This window comes from Erithacus rubecula (assembly GCF_903797595.1).
Source record: "Erithacus rubecula genome assembly, chromosome: 2".
NCBI lineage: Eukaryota > Metazoa > Chordata > Aves > Passeriformes > Muscicapidae > Erithacus > Erithacus rubecula.
In genome coordinates, this window is record NC_136685.1 from 72,339,149 (window position 1) to 72,360,130 (window position 20,982).

The 20,982-nt window shown below is 36.0% G+C and overlaps 1 protein-coding gene across 7 annotated transcripts in view; it reads left to right on the forward strand.

Moving 5' to 3' along the window:
* The window catches only part of PDE10A (phosphodiesterase 10A), a 336,966-nt gene that overhangs the window by 301,997 nt on the left and 13,987 nt on the right, over positions 1-20,982 (forward strand). For all 7 annotated transcript variants that reach the window (XM_079297641.1, XM_079297640.1, XM_079297642.1 and 4 more), the window contains 10 exons: positions 341-391; positions 2,166-2,224; positions 4,660-4,711; positions 8,233-8,375; positions 10,522-10,614; positions 11,194-11,380; positions 12,716-12,858; positions 14,819-14,902; positions 17,186-17,336; positions 19,877-20,032. In XM_079297641.1, the coding sequence (XP_079153767.1) occupies positions 341-391; positions 2,166-2,224; positions 4,660-4,711; positions 8,233-8,375; positions 10,522-10,614; positions 11,194-11,380; positions 12,716-12,858; positions 14,819-14,902; positions 17,186-17,336; positions 19,877-20,032 (1,119 nt within the window). The remainder of the gene's footprint in view (positions 1-340; positions 392-2,165; positions 2,225-4,659; positions 4,712-8,232; positions 8,376-10,521; positions 10,615-11,193; positions 11,381-12,715; positions 12,859-14,818; positions 14,903-17,185; positions 17,337-19,876; positions 20,033-20,982) is intronic.

Consider the following 20,982-nt stretch of genomic DNA (forward strand, 5'->3'; position numbering starts at 1 on the left):
CCCCAGAAAGCTGTTAAGGCATGTTTTACCTGTATGGCAGGTGCCTTTCAACAGTGTAATTTTTAAAGCCCTCAACTTATGAGATGTTTGTTTTGATGTATTTCTGAGCTGATGGGTGCCCAATTCTGCTTTTAAAAACCATTTGTAAGCTCTAAAATCGAAACACTCGCAAGTACACTGAGACTTTTGAAAAATAACTGTCTTCTCTTAAACTGTTACTGCCTGCCTGTCTAAAATAGCTCACTCAATTTACTTAGCAGGTAGATAAAGAAAAGAGGCATGTCACTGATGTGCAGTTTTCAAAGTTTCTTCAGGGAGAGTTTCTTCTCTTTTGTTGCAGGTTGCAACAGCAAATCTTGCATGGGCTTCAGTAGCAATACATCAAGTACAAGTAAGTGTGAGTGGTTTTTCATTTTTTCATTGCTTATCTTGTCTTCCAGAACTTGTTTAGTAGGAGCATGGATTGTGATCAGATTTAAGTGGAGGCCATCGCTACAGCATTAATTAAAGCCCCTTCCTTGAACCTGGAAAAATATGCTAGCATTTTTGATGCTCATTGAACTAGTTTTCTTCACTGGCAATGATAGATCAAATAACAAACCATATTTGTACTAAAGGAAAGAAATTCAAACAAAGTAGTAATTAAATAATGGTTAAAGCAGATTTATCCTAACGGCTTTACAGGATTGTGTTGTTTTTTTTCTTGTGGTAAGGCAACTGCTAGGCTAACTGGTTGCTTTCCTTCTGCTTTAATATTCAGTTTGAAATTATGAGGTGTTGCTAGCAAAGCCTATTTTAAGCCATCCTTGCTAGCTGCTTCATGGTCCTGTAACTACTGCTACTAAGGATGCTTCATGCTGTCCCTAGCTGGGTGCCTAATGGAGCTTCACACAGTGTCGAGCTGCTCTAGCAAACCCCAGCAGCTTTGCTAATAGGTTTTGTTATTTCAACTAGCAGAAGATGGTAACACTGAAACTAAACATATTCTCAACTCAGAGAAGATGCTAAAATAGATTCTTCTGTCAACTCCCAGGAGGAAATTCACGATGTTCTTTTTGTCAAGGTGCCTTTCATACACTTATCAGAAGACATGCAGGAAGCAACCTGCTTTTCTCTTCTAGGCTCCAATATTTTCTCGGTGCTGGAAGTCACTGACTTTGGGGTGGTCGTTCATATCTAGGCAAAATTAGCTGGCAAAGACTTTATACAATAGTAGAGTTGCAATTGTATGCAGTTGTAGTTTCACCTTACTTTTACTGAGAAGTCTTTCACACCTAACAAAACACAACAGGGAAAGTTAAGTTCAAGATTGTCCATTGATCATTTTTATTTCTCTTCCTTCTTCTAAGCAGAAGGCTTGCTCTTCCCAAGTTTTTTTGCATGAGAAGAATGCAAGAGTTTTGATCTGGCATTTTGTATCTGCATTGCACACATGAAAGATATTACTAGTTCAAAGTGATATTTTTGCAATAGAGGCTTGTTTTACTTTGGCCTCAGTGCTTGCTCTAATAATACACAGACCTACAGTTGTGCTTCAGATACAGACTATGCAAATAGGTGAAGTAAAGATACAGTTAAAAGCTTTGCTTCATCTAGCATTTTGCTTCTAAAAAGAAGTATGCATACTGTTTTCTGTATTCATATTCATGCTGATTTCTCCCTAAGTTGAGCATATATCATCTGTTTCTTAGTTTAGTTAAACTTGCCTGATGTCAGTCTACAGTTGTGTCTATATGCTACTTTGCAGCCTGGAAAAAAAACTGGTAAAAATGTGGTAAGGGAGAAGGGAAACAAAAGATTTGACATTCTCAGAAGATCTGGATAAGGAAATGTTCATTCTATAATCACAGTCAGTGACAGCCTTTGAGACAGCATAAGTGTAAAACCCAACAGTTTACAGTGAGTCTTAGGATAGATTTTACTTGTGTTTCGCAGTTTTAACTCAGCAGCTAGATAGCTAAGATTGAAACCCAGCACACAAATTCAGCTTTAATTTTATACAGTGCTGTAGCATATAAGTAGATATAGATATATATACACGCACACAATATTAGTATTTTTTTTTCATACACATTAAGTTTTCATACAAATTAAAGGGAAAGGACTTCATTTTCCCTCTGACATCAGTGTTCTGGAGCAAATGGTTCTATGATCTGTGCTTCCAGGTGTGCCGGGGCCTTGCCAAGCAGACTGAACTGAATGACTTCTTGCTTGATGTATCGAAGTAAGTGTGATTTGCAAGATAACCTCATTAGTTTTTGATGAGCTTTTCTAGTATGGCTCTTCCAATCTACATGTGCTCATTCAATAACTGTAGTGGAAGCTGCTCATTGTATCTCACAAGGAGATGCAAAGGCACACTAGAGAGGATGGAAAAACTTCAGGGACAAGAACAAGTGCTATGTGAGGCAGTGAGGTATACCTTTTTTTTTTCCTCTTCTGTCAGAGTTAAACGTGGCAGATATGCTTGGTGTCTCAGGGCAATTTTAGAAGGCTTGAAAGGACTTTACAGAAAGTTATTTAGTGTTCTTCAGCTTCCCATATTCTCCCAACAGTTTTTTGGACATGAATGCATATATTCCTAAATATATGGACTTCAGATTTAAATCCTTAAGAATTGGGGCTGCCATGTGGTTGCTCTTCCCCTGCATTTTCTGAAGTCTGTTTTAATTTTCAAAGATTTTTACTACATTTAATGTGTTTGTTTTTAATTTCTTATCGCTATATAAAGCAAGATTAATTTGAAAGCACAGAAAGAGTGTGAAAGCTTGAGTTTGCACTTGCAAAATCAGTTTAGTGTCTTAGGTGATCTGCTCTTCCTTCATCTCTTTTTTTTTGTCATTGCTATTAGGGTCTCTAAATAGCAAAGATAACCAATAAATTAAAAGATAAACCAGAGCTGTACTTTTGGTAAATCAGCCAGGACTGCTTAACAATGCTTTATGAAACTGGTTGCTAGAATAATTTCCAAGTGCATCACAAAGTAGTGATGATACTGTGGAAAAATGAAATGTCTTGGATTTTTGCTGCAAACACTTCTGTGTCTTGATGAACAGTTGTCAAACTGATGAGATTAGAGGATGTCCAGGATTCCTATGCCATTGCTCAGGAATGTAGGCAGCCAAGTCAACCCAGCTGGAAGGAAGAGTAATAAACCACAGGGAGGAGTCTGCCCCTTGCAAGGGAGGGCAAGCTGGATGTAGCCAGATGTTTTTCTGAACTTTTTTCCTCAAGATGACCTTTTTTAAATTTCAGCATAATTCAGAACATGCCTCCCAAAAGGCACTCTTGCACCATTATATTCCTTTTCAGAGTGCTTTTATGTTGCTAACATCCATACTGAGCCATGGATTTTTTACCAAAAAACTATATTAATCTACCCAGATTTATGGGCTGGCATAGTACTGAGATTATTTTAAAGAACTTTGTAATCGTTTTACATTTTTAAGATAAAAATGACAATAAATAGTGCAAATATTTATTATGACTTCCTATAAGCAAATAATTTTCGTGCAACATTATCAGTTGCTGGAAGTTTTTAGTATCAGCTTTCAAAAATACAAAGTCTGTGTTTTAAGGCACAAAATTGGGATGTCATTTAATAATATCTTTGTGAACTTTATGTAGGCAAAGATTCATATCACCAAGAAAATAATTAGTTTCCTCTTGGATGTGGTCTATATCTTTCAACATGGAAGGGGAATTTCTTTTTCACTGAGGAAATTGTTTGTATACAATGTCACTGGGACATGTTCTGTAACATTTTAGAAAGGGCAGAGTATGCAGTGCTCTACCTCTTTGTGTCCCTGACGATGCAAGACCAGTGTATTGTGTATCTCCTCTCCACTAGACTCAAACAGAACTGAGCTGTGTATATATTCAAGGCCATGGGACAATGCCTTTGTCTGCTGGGAACATTGTAATCCAAGGGTTATAAATACTTGGCATGTGGAAGATTTAGCCTTCTTTTACTAATAAGTTTGACCTTTATCTTCAAATGTTCTTGACTGTCTTGAAACTGAGATTCTTTTTTATTCTTTTATATTTTATTAAGTTACAAGATCATTCCCTTTCTTCAACTCAACTCGTGTTGATAGAGAAGACCCATTAAGAGTTTCTTAAATAGTTGCCTTTTAACTAGTGTTCAGAATTAGATAATATGAAGTGGATTTAGCTGCAGTACATACTTTTATTCAGTTTTCAGAGCATAACACAGGTGAACCTAATGAGATATTTTGAAAGAAATTGATTTTTTGTTGTTGTTTTCTACTTCTTTTCTTTTCCTTTTTACTTCTGCTTTTAGAATTTTCAGTGTGTTAGAGGCGCCAAAGCATTTTGATGCATTCTTGGTATTGCTCAGCAGGAGCCTATTCAGTTAACAGCAGGCAATATTTGGTAGTCTTTTCCTTTTCCTACAGAGAATATTGAAGAATATGAAGAATATTCTCAATTCTGTAGAATAATGACTTAAGGGAACAGAGCTAGGACAATTTCTTAATACCCTTGTGCTGTAGCCAGCCAGTCTGAGTTGCAAGGTGCTGTGGTTTGTCCTTGCCTTTTCTGGCTCTGTATTAAGCCATAGTAAAACAAGAGCCCTGACACCCATTTGAGAAGTGTTTGACTAAATGCCAATGTTTACTGACTGCTCTTTCTCTGCAGAACATATTTTGATAATATAGTTGCAATAGATTCTCTACTTGAACATATAATGGTAAGTTGTCTTTTTCACTTCTAAGTTTATTAGTTGTAGTTATTAAAGCCCTTCATTCTCCTTCCCTTGAAGACATTGTCATTGAAATATATGAGCTGTTTGTAGTGAACACATAATACGAACAGTATAAACATGTCTACGCTGAAAATGTGGTAAAGGATGGCTTGATTTGCCATCCACTTCCATCCACAGCTTCCATAAGAAATGAAACATGACTGTCTCTGAACAAAATAGTTCCTATTGTGTTCTGAGAAAATTTGAAAATTTTAATAGAAAGGCTTCTGGTTTTCCTTTAATTTCAGTGTGTTATATTGATTCCTTCTTCCTAAATTCAATTTGCTACATGCTGCAAAATACTGCTGAAGAAGTTACTGTCTGTAGCAAGGGATAGAATTTAAAAATTACTCCTACGGTAGTTTTTCCAGTTGCTGAATGAGACAGTAGTAGCTTGGATGAGATAGTGTAGTTATGAAAAACCACATCCATAACTACAGTGACAGTCAATGTCTTATAGAAGCCACTAAAGCCAAGTGCTTAGTTCTTCCCTTTGAAATAACTAATTAATGAATTAAAGTACTGTTCAGAAAAAGTTTGACTTCCTAAATCAGTTTTGAATTCAGAATTAATTCCTGAGTAGTGTTAACAAATGTGTGTGAACTGGTTGTTTATAACATGTTTTGAGTGTTGGACATGTGAATTATGCTTTTTAGTTTTATGCATTCTGCAGTTCTTGTTCCTAAGTGTACACCTGAATCATGTCTGTGATACCATTGTTTAAAATTTTTTGCATTCAAAAAATTGCTTTCCAACAGTACTCTGATACATGCCTGTCTTCAAAGTCATATTCTTAGCTAGATATTCAAAGACAGTGATGTTATAATGCAAATAACATTAAAGTGGTTTTATTTAGAAACATGAATTAGTAATGGAAAATATTCTACAGTGCTTGTGTTATTCTAGTTAATACACCGTCAAGAATTCTGCACATAGAACACATTTCTGAACATTGACTTTTCCAGTTTAAATGAACCTCTTAAGAACAGCTTAGCATTTAAAAGAACTGGTATAACAACATATGGCATTGAGAACAAATATTGATATTCTTCCCTGTTCTTTCCTGTGAATAGAGATATGGTGGAAAACACAATTGGCAGTAAAATGTGCTTACTCTTTCATCATCTTTCCAACACTTGGCTCCATCATGATTCTGTATCTTAACCTGTGTGATGTGTCATACTCAGCTTCCTTTTTAGTTGTAGCTGTTGTCTCTTTCTTGAGCCAATTAGCTGAGTTGTGTTTGTACATTTATTGCCGTTTTATGGGAGTGCAATTTTATCATTATATGGCTTATTCTGTGTCTCGCTATGAGAAAAGACCAGAAGTCAGTTTCACCTCACTACTTCACCCTTTGGTGATTGCAGTTATGGTTTGATTTGTTCCTGCAATATTAAAGAAAAAAATAATGTGTGTTTCTTTCCATTATTTTAATTTTAATTTTTGTCAAAATCTCTCAGCAAAGCTAATGCTGTAAGGGTGTTTTTGAACATAAATGCAAGAAAGGGAAGTAAAAGTTCAAGTTGCCTTACAGGTTTTCTTGCCCATATGCTTGAGTAGTTACAAGCAGCTTGTGCAAAAGGTGGTCCCTGGCTTCCCTATTGACAGAGCATAATTTTGTCCTGATATTCTATTTCAACCAATGGTCAGGATTTAAACAAGGGATTTAGAGAAGTAAAACTCTCTCATCCCATTAACAACTTCTAAATAAGTACTGTTTAAGTAATCATTTTTGTAAAGTATGAGTCGTGACTAAGATAAGTTCTTGAGTCATATGCATTAAACCACAAAAGATTAATTGTGTAAAATCAACACTGTGCTGTAGATGTTACAAAGAAATCTGATACAGTATCTGAATAGAAGCATTTACTGGACCCCTTGTCCTTTTTGCAGTTTCTGTTCGCTATCTTTTGAGCAAATGGATAAGCAATCCAAGTGGTTAAGGTCTTTAAATTTCTTAATGCTCTAAATTGCACAAATCTTTCCTCTCAGATCTCGTTCTCCCTGACTTTTCTGATCTGATGGAGTAAATGGAGGACAAGAGAATCTTCCTGAACACTGATTCAGTCTGTATGGGTGGGCTCTCCAAGTTTTGGACTAAATGATATATGTGCAATTCCTCTCATGGCATAGAACTAGATTCTCTCCACTAATGATTTTTCATCTCATATGATTTTGGTTTTTTTCTGCCGAGGTGTAACATTTGTCCATCTGCATTAGTATAAAGTGAAATACTTTATTGTTGTATTTTTATTTTTGGAAGACAAGAGAGAAGGGGTTGGGGAGATCATTCATATGGACGTCTTTTGAATCCTTAATATGTGCCAACTGCATGCATTGCACACCAAGATTTTATTAGCCTCTTTCTGTAGCTGAATTACTAGGTAGGTACTATATATAAAGTGGAGAGAGATCCTCCTCAGATTAAACTCTGTCATGCAGTTACTGTGTTTTTTGACCAAATAAGAAACACAGAAGACTTATCTGAATTGGATAGAGCAGGTTCTTGTGCCTGTATTTTGGCATCTTAACACGGGGATCCTTGTTTGATTCCCGTCTCACTTTTTCCTCTTTTTCTTAGAAGGACTATTGTATGTCTGACAAATACTTTAGTGAGGGGCTGCTGTGTTCCCAAGACAAGATTCTGTTCTGGCAGTCAGTGCCTCTGGGAGTTATTTTTGCTGAGATAAAACTATCTTTGTTGGTTCAAAGTAAGACAGAGACCATGCAAGTCTGTTGCTGTACTGTGATACTTCCTTGGCTGTGGCTGGTACCTTTGGGCTTTGGTTAGTTCATGCACAATTTCTAAATCTCAGCTCTTGAATAAAGTACTGTCACTGACATGGGGAGGCTGCATCCATTTCCTCTCCCCTTGCACAGGGCAATCCATAATGATACCTCTAATGACAGAATCACAGTGTCACAGAATATTTCTGACTTGGAAGGGACACACAAGGATCATTTGGTCATTGTTGCATATTACAGGCACACTTAGCTTTTTTAGAAGCAAATGTTACCCTCCCTGTTATATCTGTCTTTTCTAGATATTAAATACCAATATATTTACATTGAAGGTTAAGGTAAAAAGTCAAAATTGTTCTTAGGTCTTGCTCTAACTTATCTATTTAGAATCAGGTAAAGATGAATATCATCTAAACATAGAGGGAGGAAAGCCCTATACACTATTTTGGAAAGCCTTGAGAAACAATTAAAAAGGAAAGCCTATTTTCTTTTCGGAAACTTTCAAGTCTCTGATTATGTTCCTGCATTTCTCGAAGGGAGCACTGAAATTTACAGAAAATATATTGAATTCAAGATTTTACTTTTAAATTGTATCCTTCAAACAGATTTCCAAACTGGATAGCTTCTCAAAACTTTTATCGTAGAGGGATATACGTTTTATCAGGTAAATGGCTGAGGTAATCCAACTCATGACCATTAACTCTAGTTTTGTTTTCTGTCTGTAGATATATGCAAAAAACCTGGTGAATGCAGATAGGTGTGCACTCTTCCAGGTTGACCACAAAAATAAGGAGCTGTATTCAGACCTTTTTGATATTGGAGAAGAAAATGATGGAAAACCTGTCTTCAAGAAGACCAAAGAAATAAGGTAAGAGTGGCTAGCAGAAGAGTGCAGTTTCATTATAACTATGGACGTGCAGGCATTTTATTACCCAGTTTCTGTGCCTATCTGCAGGTACCCTGACAATACTTGTCATACTGTGATATCATTCCCACCAGGACCCGCCTCCAGAAGGTAGTACTTCTGGGAATGACATTGCAGTGCCATCGAAACAGCGTCTCTGAAGCTATAACGTCACTCCTGGAAATGCCGTCTTCCGGAGGCGGTCCTTTTGGAAATCATGTTGGGAAAAAAACACAGGTGTTCTGAGGTAGGTAAAGGTGCAGGTAATAGTGCACCTAATCCGTAGTCTGCCAGTTTGGGACTTACTATTTCCCAAGAGAGTTCCCAAGAGGAATTGAAATTTGTGCAATTCAAGCACGTGCAAAGCAAGGAAATCACAATTTATTTTTCTTGTGGATGGACTAGGTAAATGTAGAATTGAGTATGGATTGGTCATTGGTTTTGAAGTTTTCAAGATCAGTAATTTAATTTTACTTTTCTCATGTGAATTTAGATTTTGAAACTTTTAATTATTGTGATACTGAACAATGCTTGAAGTGGTGAATTTGAAAATGTATATGTCTGGTAATGACTACAAAGGATTCTCTGACTAAAAGTTATATGTATTTCTGCTTCATGTCACAGGTACCTAACTTTTATGATTTGCACTTTTTTAATGAAAGAAGCTAAACAACAAAGCAAATATAGTGTTTTTCACTTTTCATAAATTATGAATCCCTAATAGATCCAGACTAAGATTTTCAAAGGCATACAGGTTTCAGATTTTCAGCTTTTTAAAAGTAAAGAATTATATGACTAATTATCCTGTACTAAAATTTTCCTAAAATATTCAGCGTTGATTTTTATCAGAACTTTTTTCATTTCATCCTTATACTTTTAAAGTTCTGGGCCAATATGAGGTGTGATTCATGTCTTCACTAAGACTCCTTTAGACAAACTTACTCCCACTTACCATTGTGTGAGTGAGAATGGAAGGAGTCAAAATTGGTGCAATTTGCGTACTGACAAGCAAGGAGGTGGTGTAAATTAAAGAAGCTGGTCTGCTTTAACATGCACTTTCATACTCCTTCTTGATAATTGTTTTACTCGCTTATATCTTTCTGTCTTTTCTGTATGTTATTAAAATGTTGATTCTAAGTGCAAGGGTGTGAGCCATTTCACAGGTACTGTATACTGAAAGTGAAGTGTAACTTAAATATCTGTAAGAAAGTGACAATGAGTGAGTCATCAGGAAGGAGCCTTAAGTTGATGTGATGTACCTATCATAAGCAACAGAAAAATCCAACTTAAAGTCAGGTGTGCAGGGTGAAATCCTGACAGCTTTGTCACTAACTTCAATACCAGGCATCAGGGTACTGTCAGGCTACATTTAGACTTCAAAGCATTCCACATATGATTCTTTTTATATGTTTTTCTCCATAAATTATGTACTGCTTTTATGCCATAACTCCTTTATGTTGCAATAGTGAAAATTAGATACTCACAAGACAGACATACAGATTTTCCTGATGCATTTTAGAAATATATTTGTTGTGTTTAACTTTGTGGTGATTAAGGGATGCAGTTTGGTCCCTTAATGGGATGTTTGATTGTCATGAAACAAGCTAGTCATTTCCAAGCCATGGCAAATGCATATAATGTTTAGCTATGAAACCAGTGGAAACTGGTCTTTTCCCAAAATTTTCTTACCAGATCCACACACACACTACCCAAAGAAACAGATTTCATGTTGCCTTCGTTGTGTCTAAAGTAGCAATCAATGTGTAAAAGCCATAATAAAATCAATACCTTTCAAATGTAAACACAGATCTCAGGTTCTATGCAAATGTTATGTGTGTTAGGGATAACCCCCTGGATTATTGAAGACTTTGAAATTTGTTGCTAAAATGGTTATGTAATGGCATGTTTTGAATTAAACTATGTAGCTATATCAAATGTTTTTAGGATGTGCTTTTTGCTTTATTATGTGCTACTAGTTGTTGTAAAATTTTTCTCCTCAAAGCAAGAAAATGGCGCTGGTTGGGAGCACCCATTACTGTGCCCAAGACAGATTCCACTAGAAAAACGTATTTTCCATATTTTGGCTAATACACATTTTTATTTTCTCCAGATTTTCTATAGAAAAAGGAATAGCTGGTCAAGTGGCAAGAACAGGAGAAGTCCTTAACATCCCTGATGCCTATGCAGACCCACGCTTTAACAGGTAGGATGCTCTTCACTGGAGGGAAAGATAGCTCATCAAACTTTGTACATAAAATTAATACTTTCATTTCATATTGAGATGCATTTATTGACCTGTGGTCCTCTGACAAGGAGGTAACTTATAGATGTCTATTAAATGCTTTTGCCATCAGAGACACTTTTAAGATAAAAAAAAAAATTATTTTTATGAACTATTAATATAATGGAGAAAAATTTGGTTAGATTGTTGCCAATTTCACTATCAGTCTCCCTGCATTCCTATTAGTTTCAGGAGAGAAAAAACCAGTTCGTTAACAAATAGTATGCCTAAGAACATCCAAATGTTCTTTAACTCTTTGTTCAAGGCAATATTAATTCTTTGTCTTGCAAATGGAGAATAAAAGATTAAAAAGTCCTTTCTAGGTATGACACAGTAGATAAAAATATTTGAGGGTTTTGAGGGTGAAATTCTTGCGGGTACTAATCAGGTCTACTTGTAAGTGATTCTGTATATTGTACATCAACATTTCTGAGAATCAAGGAATAGATACCTATTGATATTAACTCTTTTGTCTCTTTTCTTTCTCCTTTGTCTCTCCAGAGAAGTAGACCTCTACACAGGCTACACAACCAGAAACATCCTGTGCATGCCTATTGTGAGCCGAGGAAGTGTAATAGGTGTTGTGCAGATGGTGAACAAAATAAGTGGAAGTGCCTTCTCTAAAACTGACGAGAACAACTTTAAAATGTTTGCAGTCTTTTGTGCTTTAGCCTTACACTGTGCTAATGTAAGTTTTATTTACAGTTTTCTAAGTTATAATGAGAATGCTTCAGTATTTTGATGTTGAGTATTATTAAAATGATTTGTAAGTCTGTTTCATTGAATTAGCATTGTATTCCTTGGTGAATAATCCTATTTTAAGAGGATGACAGGGGTTTAATTTGAAATAACTGTACTCTGGATATATCAATTTTGTGCAGCTAAACTGAGAGAACAAGGTCTGAAATGTGAATGATATCTGTCTTCCCTTTTCTGTGGAAAAGTATGATTCTTATTTACTTTTATCAATTCAGATTGAATTTTATAAATTTAGTTGCAGAATTGAGATATGCTATCTATTCTCTCAATTCCATATTCTTAAAACTCAAAGATCAAATTTTACACTTAAATGCTGTGGTATATACTTATAATTTTCCATGCCTCTAGATGAGAGTGGGTAGCTATTTTTGTCCTCAAACCCTTTATCATCTCAAAATTTACTATGCGCGTAGGAAACGTAAGCAGTACAGAAATGCAGTAAAAAATGTAATGCAGAAGAACTGAGTTATGTTCATGGGAGGTAAGATAAAATGCAATGCCAGTTAAGCCTGGTGATTTACATTAAGTACTTTTGCCAGTATCATCCCAGTGGTACACTGGGGAAGCAGATTTTATTACCAAGTGCCTCAAGTTGTTTCACTTGGGTCAAGGCAGGTAGAATGGCCTGCATGTAAATTACACTTGGGGCTATGCACACTCAGCAGTGTGTGAGTTCACTATTTTTGGATGGTGAATGTTACCATTCAGGGCTTACTGCTCCACAGGATTGTTAAATTAGTGTTATATCCTCACTTGTTTGCAAGCCATGCCATGTCTGAACCTCTCAGTAATTAACTGTACTTATTTTTCATATTGAATAGTAATGTAGGTATGATAAACATCTATGTACATACTTTGTACATAGATAGCAGTATTTTCCAGTTAATGGAATTCATACAATGGCAGAAAATATGAATTGCGTCTTGTTATAGGTTTTCTGTCTGTTAGAATTTTACCAGGGATTTATCTCTGTTTTTGACTCTCTGAACCTGGATTATTTTTCTTGGGAGAGCACACATGCAGCTAAAAGTCAGCTGAGCCTTAGATATTTACCAGAGTGAGTAGATGAAGAATAATGTGATAGAAGGCCTGGTTTCCCAGAAGTACTGAATTCAGTGTAATCTGTCACTTTTCTAGTGTGTGAAGTTGTGCAGCCAAAAGCACTATCATTTTTGCTGATGTGTATTAATCACTACTCAAATACAGGAAATCATTGTTTTTCTTTGTTAGAATTCCACATTCACGCATGACTTCTCTTTTGCAGATGTACCACAGAATTCGTCATTCAGAGTGTATTTACCGTGTAACGATGGAGAAGCTGTCCTACCATAGTGTTTGTACAGCAGAAGAGTGGCAAAACCTGATGCACTGTACACTGCCTCCACATATTTATAAAGAAATTGAGCTGTAAGTATTTTTCCAATTAGCAATAGTTGTATATAGTCCGTTAATATTTGTTTTCTTATTTGTAGTGGAGTTTTTTAGGAAGCACTTTTGTTATTGAACTAGAGCACTATCATGGTGCTTTTATCTCTGGCTTTCTTATACTCAGCTACACTTAATGACCTCCATCAAAGATATAAAATTATATGTACTCAGAATTTTTCCACAGGCAGGGTAGATACGGTAGTTGGTTTAAGCATTAGTGTTTTAACTAGGATTTGTAGAGATGAGCTTTCATTCTTATAGTCCCAAGTCACCGTCAGCTCAGAGCCAAGCTTAGAACATCTATACTTAAAATCAAATGCAGGATCTCATTCCCCTGGATACATTTTAAAATTAAACATATATCTCCCAGCTCATTCCTGTTGTTTTTTTTTTTTGTTTTGTTTTGTTTTTTTTTTGTTTTGTTTTTTTTTTTTTTGTGTGTGTGTTTTAGATTTGGTTTGGGGGGTGGGGTGGGGATGTGTCTATAGGGAGTGTTTGGGGTTTTTTTTTGTGAGTTTTGAGTATGGATGTGTATGTGTTGTACATCTGCTTGTGTTTATTGAAGAAGGGGAAAATGATAATTTAGGGTTACAAACCCCAGGTGCTAGAGGGTAGAGTTGCAGCCTAACTTTGGAGGAGGACTTCCCATGTAGCTTTTTAGGCTTTCTCTGACATGATTTAGTTATTTTCAGCTGCTGTATGCTGAAGATGAACCTCTATTTTATCAGCCAGTCTAACAATGCTAACAATGGGAGCCATCATGTTTTTAAGTCACTCTTTTTGGTCAGGGCAATAAATTCTACTCTAGTAACCAGGTGCCTAAAATCAGCTATTGAGTCACAACATCTAAGTTATCTTTTTAAATCTCCAGAGCTCGCTCACTTCTGTTCAACCTTGAGCATTGTAGTTGTGAGCAATGTGAAAGCCTGTGCTTAACAAGGACTGCTTATAGTTAAAGTTCATTACATGCTGAAGTGATTTGCTTGAATGCCAGGGCATTAACAGCTTGCAGGATTACACCTTAATAGAAACTTATTCTTTGCAATACAATTTCTTGTGCTTTGTTAGGTGATATTATATAACCCACCTCCACAGCAAAAATGAATTTTACTTGCAAAGATGACAGGTTTCATTCTAAATTATATTAACATTCTTTAGTTCAAGCAGAATACATTTAACCATTTTCCAAGCAATTCAGCTACCTTCAGTCGTCTCACAGCTGCTGTGCTGTTCAGAGTGCCAGAGAAAAGATAGAGGACTTGCAGCACAGAAAGTGAAGGGAAAGGGTTAATTAATAATTGAAGGAAAAACAGTTCTACTATCCTGGGTCCCTAAAATTAGGCCTCAGTATTGTTATCAGGGGAGGGAAGAAGTCTTCAGGTAATGAAACATTTAAAAAAATACTGAATTTTTAAAGTTTTGGCTTGATTTCTTTTAGCCAGTAAAAACCGACTTTTTCCTCTATCAATATTAGGTGAGTCTCATGCGATTTATGACAGAAATTTGTGGGAAAAAAAGACAGTAAATATATTATTAGAGACCATCTTTACTATTCCCAGGAAGAAAGTCCTGAATATTTTAGGAATGCCTGTAAACCTCTCATTGTCCTTCAGAATTGTTTTTGTCTATTACCTAATCTGTAGATCCTTAGGTAAATATGTTTCTTTAAGTAAACAAAGCCAAAAGCTGTTTGACTCAATCATAAGGGTCCTTTCTAACATAAATTACTAAATGATTGTATGAAAATATGAACCTTGTTCCATTGACCTTAGGAGAAATACATAACTTGGCATTACTGAGAAATGCAGCCTGTAAATTCAGCTGTGTGTATTCAGAAAGAAGTGAATCTTGATACATATACATTTCCTAGTCATTTGCACTTGCTTTTAGTAACAGTGAAAAGGTATTTTTCTTTTCTAAACTGAAACTTTCATCTTAGGTACCATTTTGATATCAGTCCATATGAAGATGTTTGGCCTGCCATTTTTGTCTACATGGTTCACCAGTCCTGTGGGACAGCCTGGTAGGAAGTATATTATTTCTTTATTTAATTGTCAAGTCTGTGTTTATTTGCTTATTATTTTTGAGATAATTACTTCCTAATTCTAGGTCTATCTTCTTTGGTGTTTATTTACTATGTTTGGTCTGTACAGGACTGTAATAATCAGTCTGAATTTCTTGTCCCACCTTCTTGGTTCTTAGTTATTAAAATCTAGGAGCAGTGAGGTTTAAAAAAACTCGTGATATCATCCTAACAGTTGTCTTTCCAACATACAGAAAAATTGTTTGGTTCTGAGATGAATTTGCTTTTCAGACAGAAGATGGTAAAGACATAAAAAGCACTCTCCCCAAAAAGGGGACAAGGTACATGAAAAATGATTTTTCAGATAGGTTTCAGTTGCTGAAATGAATCATGTATGTGGTAAATATATACCAAGATCAGATCTTATCTTGATAAATGAATCAGTTATTTGCATAGCTGTGCATTAATTATGGAAGTGAATTATTTTCAAATTAAGTGCTTAATTTGTTGTCCTTTCTATCAGTGTTCCTTATCATTACTAAGATCAGTAGTTGGGTAAGTATGGTCCATTGCTATAAGAAAAGAGGTGCTCCAAATTACAGGAAAAAACTGCAGATGGTCAATTGAAAGGGGAAATACATCCCTACAGAAGGGAGCAGCATTCTGGGAATGTTTGCTGGTGTTTCATTTTATTTTGCTAATTGAATGAATGCCCTCAGAGCGTGCAGTCAAACTGGAGGGTCTTTCTCAGTCTTCCACCATGCTGCAAAGTGGGTGACTCCTCTGAACGCAGCTCTCTGCTGCTCAGTGTAGCTAGCTTGTTGCTATTCCAGACTGAATGGCTGTGGATGCAGGGTTGGGATTCATGTTCACAGTAAATTTTTGTTCTCTTCTCTCTGACTCCCAGTCTCTTCTTTCCAATGTATAGCTTTGATGAGAAAGAATTGATGTCCACTCAATGTTTTTCGAATGAGCCTCAGCCTTCACATAGAGAATAAGGGAAACAAAAGTGAGGGAAATATTTGAAAATGAGACTGTTGGAACAGGATTTGTATTTAGCTTCTGAAAGAAAAACAACTTCTCAAACCCTTGAAACAAAACCAAAAATGTTAGGACTAAAATTTGATTTTAATATATTGACAAATAAAGTTGTGCCTTAAAGTATTTACCTACTGAATGTGTAATTGTCCTGTCCTGGAAGGATTTCACAGAAAAGTCTATCATACTACATTTTCTCTTCTGAAGAAGTATTATTTTACCGCTTTAATCAAGTATACAAAATACAACAGTGGATGAAATAGTATTCTATATTGAGGCATCAAAGATAATGATTTTCCCTTAGGCTATAATTGTACCATTGAGTTGACATTGGATGTAGATGGAAGTGACTATTGTGATATTTTGAATTACGATATACTACTTTAAACAATAGTCCTATCGCTGTCTGACTTTCTAGAATTAAAGAAAGCTTAAGGTTTTTTTGAAAGACAATATGCCTCTGGTTTTTCTCATGTCAGATTAAGGCTGTGAATAATAATTACATTGCTTAGCACACAACTGTAGAAATACATATTTCTTCCTGTTTCCACATAGTAGATGTGTCTACATTTTTACACATGGGTTAGAGACATTCAGCTTTTATCACCCCACAAGTACTGCAAATCGAGAACATTAGCACCACTTTAACTGCCTTTTTATGAGGGAAAAGAGTCATTGATTTAGGACTTAACAAAATATAGTTTGGTGAGAAGTGAAGAAAAATTGAGATGTGAATTTCTGTTCTGTTAGTCTAAACTGGAAGAAAACAATCTACAAGCATTGGAAAAATAAAATCTTTTGCTTCTCACAATGTCAATGTGGAGCTTCTCTATTTAAGCAGGTTTATTTCTTCTGGGTTCTTTGCTTAAAAAACCCTGCATTTTCTGTCTTGACCACAAATCATGTTTTCAAATTTTCCATTAGATGAGGAGTTCTACTATATCTCAAGTTGAATAAGCAATTGAAAGAAATCACTTCAAGTTTCTGGGAGCAGGGAAGGTCATGCAATTGTGTTTACTGAGCTGGGTAGCATGACTTATGTTCCCGAATTTAACAGATTAAACTAAGAGCATTGTCAGGCATCCACACTCCTCTGTCCTTGCCAAACTTGAGTGACTCTTCATGGCATTCAGTGAGTCATCCACAGTGAGAGAAAAAGGGTAAACCAAAGACCATTTTTTCTCCTCTGCTGGTTGTTTTCCCTGTTCTCATTTCTCATCCCTGACCAAATTATTTTCTTCCTAGCTTTGAACTTGAGAAGCTGTGCCGATTTACTATGTCCGTGAAGAAGAATTACCGCCGCGTGCCCTACCACAACTGGAAGCACGCAGTTACCGTCGCACATTGCATGTATGCCATACTGCAGAACAACCAGGGGCTTTTCACTGATCTGGAGGTAGGCGACGTGATGGTATCAGTCACCACATCTCATAAGAGCTGTCAGCTGTTGAACAAGTATGTTTTCTGTGCTAGAGTTTTTTTTTGTCAGCTCGGGCAGAGTGTATGTAGTGGTCTTCATGGAGAAATAGATGTGAGTAAAGAATTTGAGGGAGGAGGATTACTTAGATTGCTAATCCTCTTCACGTTTTTCAGGATTGCCCCTTAAAAAGCAGTGGTAGATTTGCTATAAATCCATGTCTTAGTTTTGGGGTTCTCCCTGGCAACTTACAACTACGGTCTTTAATTATTTAACTAGCTGTCAGATCCATTGTGAGGGAGGTAAACATCTTGAATCTTGAATCCTGTGAGGTTTGGGAGATGCTGAATAGGAGGACAAGGATTGCAGATGTGGCTGATACATGTGAGTAAAGGAGAAGAGCCAAACTTTAAACTGATCACTAAGTGATCATTAAGATAACTAGTAAAATGGAAGGCTTAGAACGTTAATACACAGTATGAAAAATTATCGCTTGTTTTTCTTCTGAATTATGGTAGGTACAACAGAGTATTATCTCTTAGTATTGTTACATGAAACTTCTTACTCAATGAACCTGTATTCAGTTGCATATAACTCTGCCAAATATTATCCATTTGGGCTGTAGCTTCCCAGGCTCTGTTAATTTCCTCAAGGTGATTCATTTGGGGAAATTTCAGGCACAATTGTTTGACGCTTTAAGAGAGAGATGCTAGTAGAAATCAAAGTTTTGTTCAGTGTGTAGTAGTAAAATGGAACCTGATGAACTTTGATTTGAAAAGGTCTACTTTATCCTGCTGTAAAGCAGACTTGAAAATTGGCACTGAAATGCTCAAGTTTTTCAGCATATGCTGAAATTTGGCCAAGCCATACAAGTTTGAAAAAAAAAATATTTAACAACAAAAAATCTTCAGAGTACAGCCTCAGGGAAATTTTAAAGCTCTGATAACATTGAGTACTAACCAAGTGGTAAGCCCCATCTCTTTGGAGATGCAGATTAAGAAAAAAAGGGAGAGTAAAACAGACAGCTGTTAAGAGAGATGGCAACAATCTTTTTTCCCTGCAAACTCTAGCTAGCCTTCATCTGTTTCAATGTCTATGTTCCAGCTCTTTTCAGCAGTCTCCTTTCTTGATACTGGAGATGAATGCAACAAAAATACAGAAAACTGCTGAAAGACATTTTGGAGATCTAGGGATGGGCTTTCCTCAGGTGAGGGATGCTGACAAAACCCTCAAATTTAGAGATGGGAAGAGAAGTATAAAACACTGTAGGGGAGACACCAGTTTGTAGAAAAATAGAGGAAAATGCAGTGGTGAAAGATTTGGGATCCAAGCAGGGACAATAGGTACAAGAGCACTGTTATTAGGCATTGTACAGTTCTGGAGAACTGAGACAAGAATGGCTTCCTGAAACATGGAGACTGGGACCAGCTGTTACTGCACAACTTCAAGGGATAGAGGTGTGTGTTATGTTCCTAAGAGCACCTCTGCTGAGGATCTATGTGGACATGTGCTGCTGCATCACACAGGGCGTTTTATATGCTTTTTAAAAATATAAAATACACTTCACAAAATGCAATATTGAAAAGACATTGTTCAAAATAGAAGTGAATGTCTCAAAATCAGAAATACAGTTAGTGTTGCTACAGCCATATTTCTGCACATGGTGTATTTGTGATAATATTTCTAAATGCATCATTGCTATTTTTCCACAGACTCATGGATCTCTTAGTACAGTATCCAGGTTGGATGTTGTGCACTTAATAGATGATTGATATTTTTCTGCTTCATTTTATAGCCTTATCCTTGTTTACTGAACACTCATCAGAACCAATTATAAGAAAAAGCTATTGGGTCTCTGAAGAAATTTTCATGATACTTCATTAGCATTAATGAATTTTTTTTCCAAACACATAAGCTGTGTGAAAACCTTTTGAAAAAGAGATTTCAGGGACTCAATTTTTTTGGAATATTAAGGATTAATTATATAAAAACCCCACTTACTGTCTTTATTTGTTTACATTTGTGTTATCCAGCATTTGTGACTCATATTCATGATTTCCTAGAAAAAAACCCCACTAGGAAATTTAATTAACATCTCTAGGAGTGTGCAGAGGCAGATCTGGCATTGAACATCAGTGCACCTGTCTTGACCACCAGATCATACACCTTGTATGTTTCTTTTCCCTCAATAACTGCTGTTTATATTGTTTTAATAAACATGGTAAGGATTCAGTGGATAACCACACTGTTTGAAATGCAGATTTCTTCTAAAGCACAGTCCATGCAATAGTATGTTACTGTCAAATAATGAATTTTAAATGCATAATATAATTATAATTGCACCAAGAATTTTAATTCAGCGCATCCTCACTGTCACGTTTCTCTAATTTTTAAAGATATTTCTACATGTGTTGTTGAATGTTTGCATAGTGCAACTTCTACAGTATTTTGGGTAGAGAGTGACATCTAGGGGCAGGAAATACATCTTGCTTTTCATGCCTGTGTCAATTTTTTTGTAGCGAAAGGGTCTTTTAGTTGCATGCCTGTGTCATGACCTGGATCACAGAGGTTACAGCAACAGCTATCTTCAGAAATTTGATCACCCCTTAGCTGCTCTCTATTCCACATCAACGATGGAACAGCACCACTTCTCACAGACTGTGTCCATCCTGCAGGTAGGATTATTGAAATTGTATGTTCAGTGCATTAGTGTCCAGCGGTGGAAAGAGGAGTCACATCTGTACCAAGTAGATTTTCTGAAGCATGCTTAGTTTCATTTCTCTATCATAGTGCTGCTTTAGAAGAGTAGAAGATTTATTACAGCAAGCTGGGTTTCACAGTTAGCAACTCAAGGATTCAACGGTGGGGAAAAATACAGTTTTCTCAAAATCTTGAAGTTATAGAAATACTGTGTATTTGAAGGTCTTTACTTATGGCCTGCCTTTAAAGCTTTTACCTTCTGGTTCTCTGGAGGTTTCTCCCGTGATCCTGTGGAATAGAAACTTTGAAAACAAAAAAACATTTTCTCAGATACATATATGTTTTTTGTCAAAATGTATTTCAGCAAAGTCTTCAACCATCCTGAAATTTTGAATAAAAACTCAAGTACTAGCAAAACTTTCTATGAGAAACTTGAAAACCCGCTGTAATAAATTCTATGAACATTGAATGTGTGGCATGAAAGGGGAGATGTTAATTTTCCATGCATGAAAATTGTAAGCTTATTTCATAATGTTATCCTGCGCTTTTTTGTTACTTGGCAATTTGAAATAAAAAACCTGAGTAAGGTAATATTCTGTGAAAGAGTTCCTAATATGAGTTAATGTGTTTTTATGTTAAATGAAAAAAAAAAACCTGCAAGAAAACGTGCAGACACTTTTTGGGAAAATGCAGGTGTGCTACTAGCACATATTTTCTCACAAGTGAAACTTTTATAATTCTTAATAAGAAGAGTGAGAACTCTTACCTGTAAACCTCTGCTAGTCCATACCCTATTTGTGCTCACTAGTTTTAGTTTTCCATGCACACTCAGGTTACAGCCTTGCTACTGTGGCACTAATTCATTGTTAACCTTTCTTTCTGATTTTTCACAGGAAGATATTTATTTTCTTAAGCACATAAACAC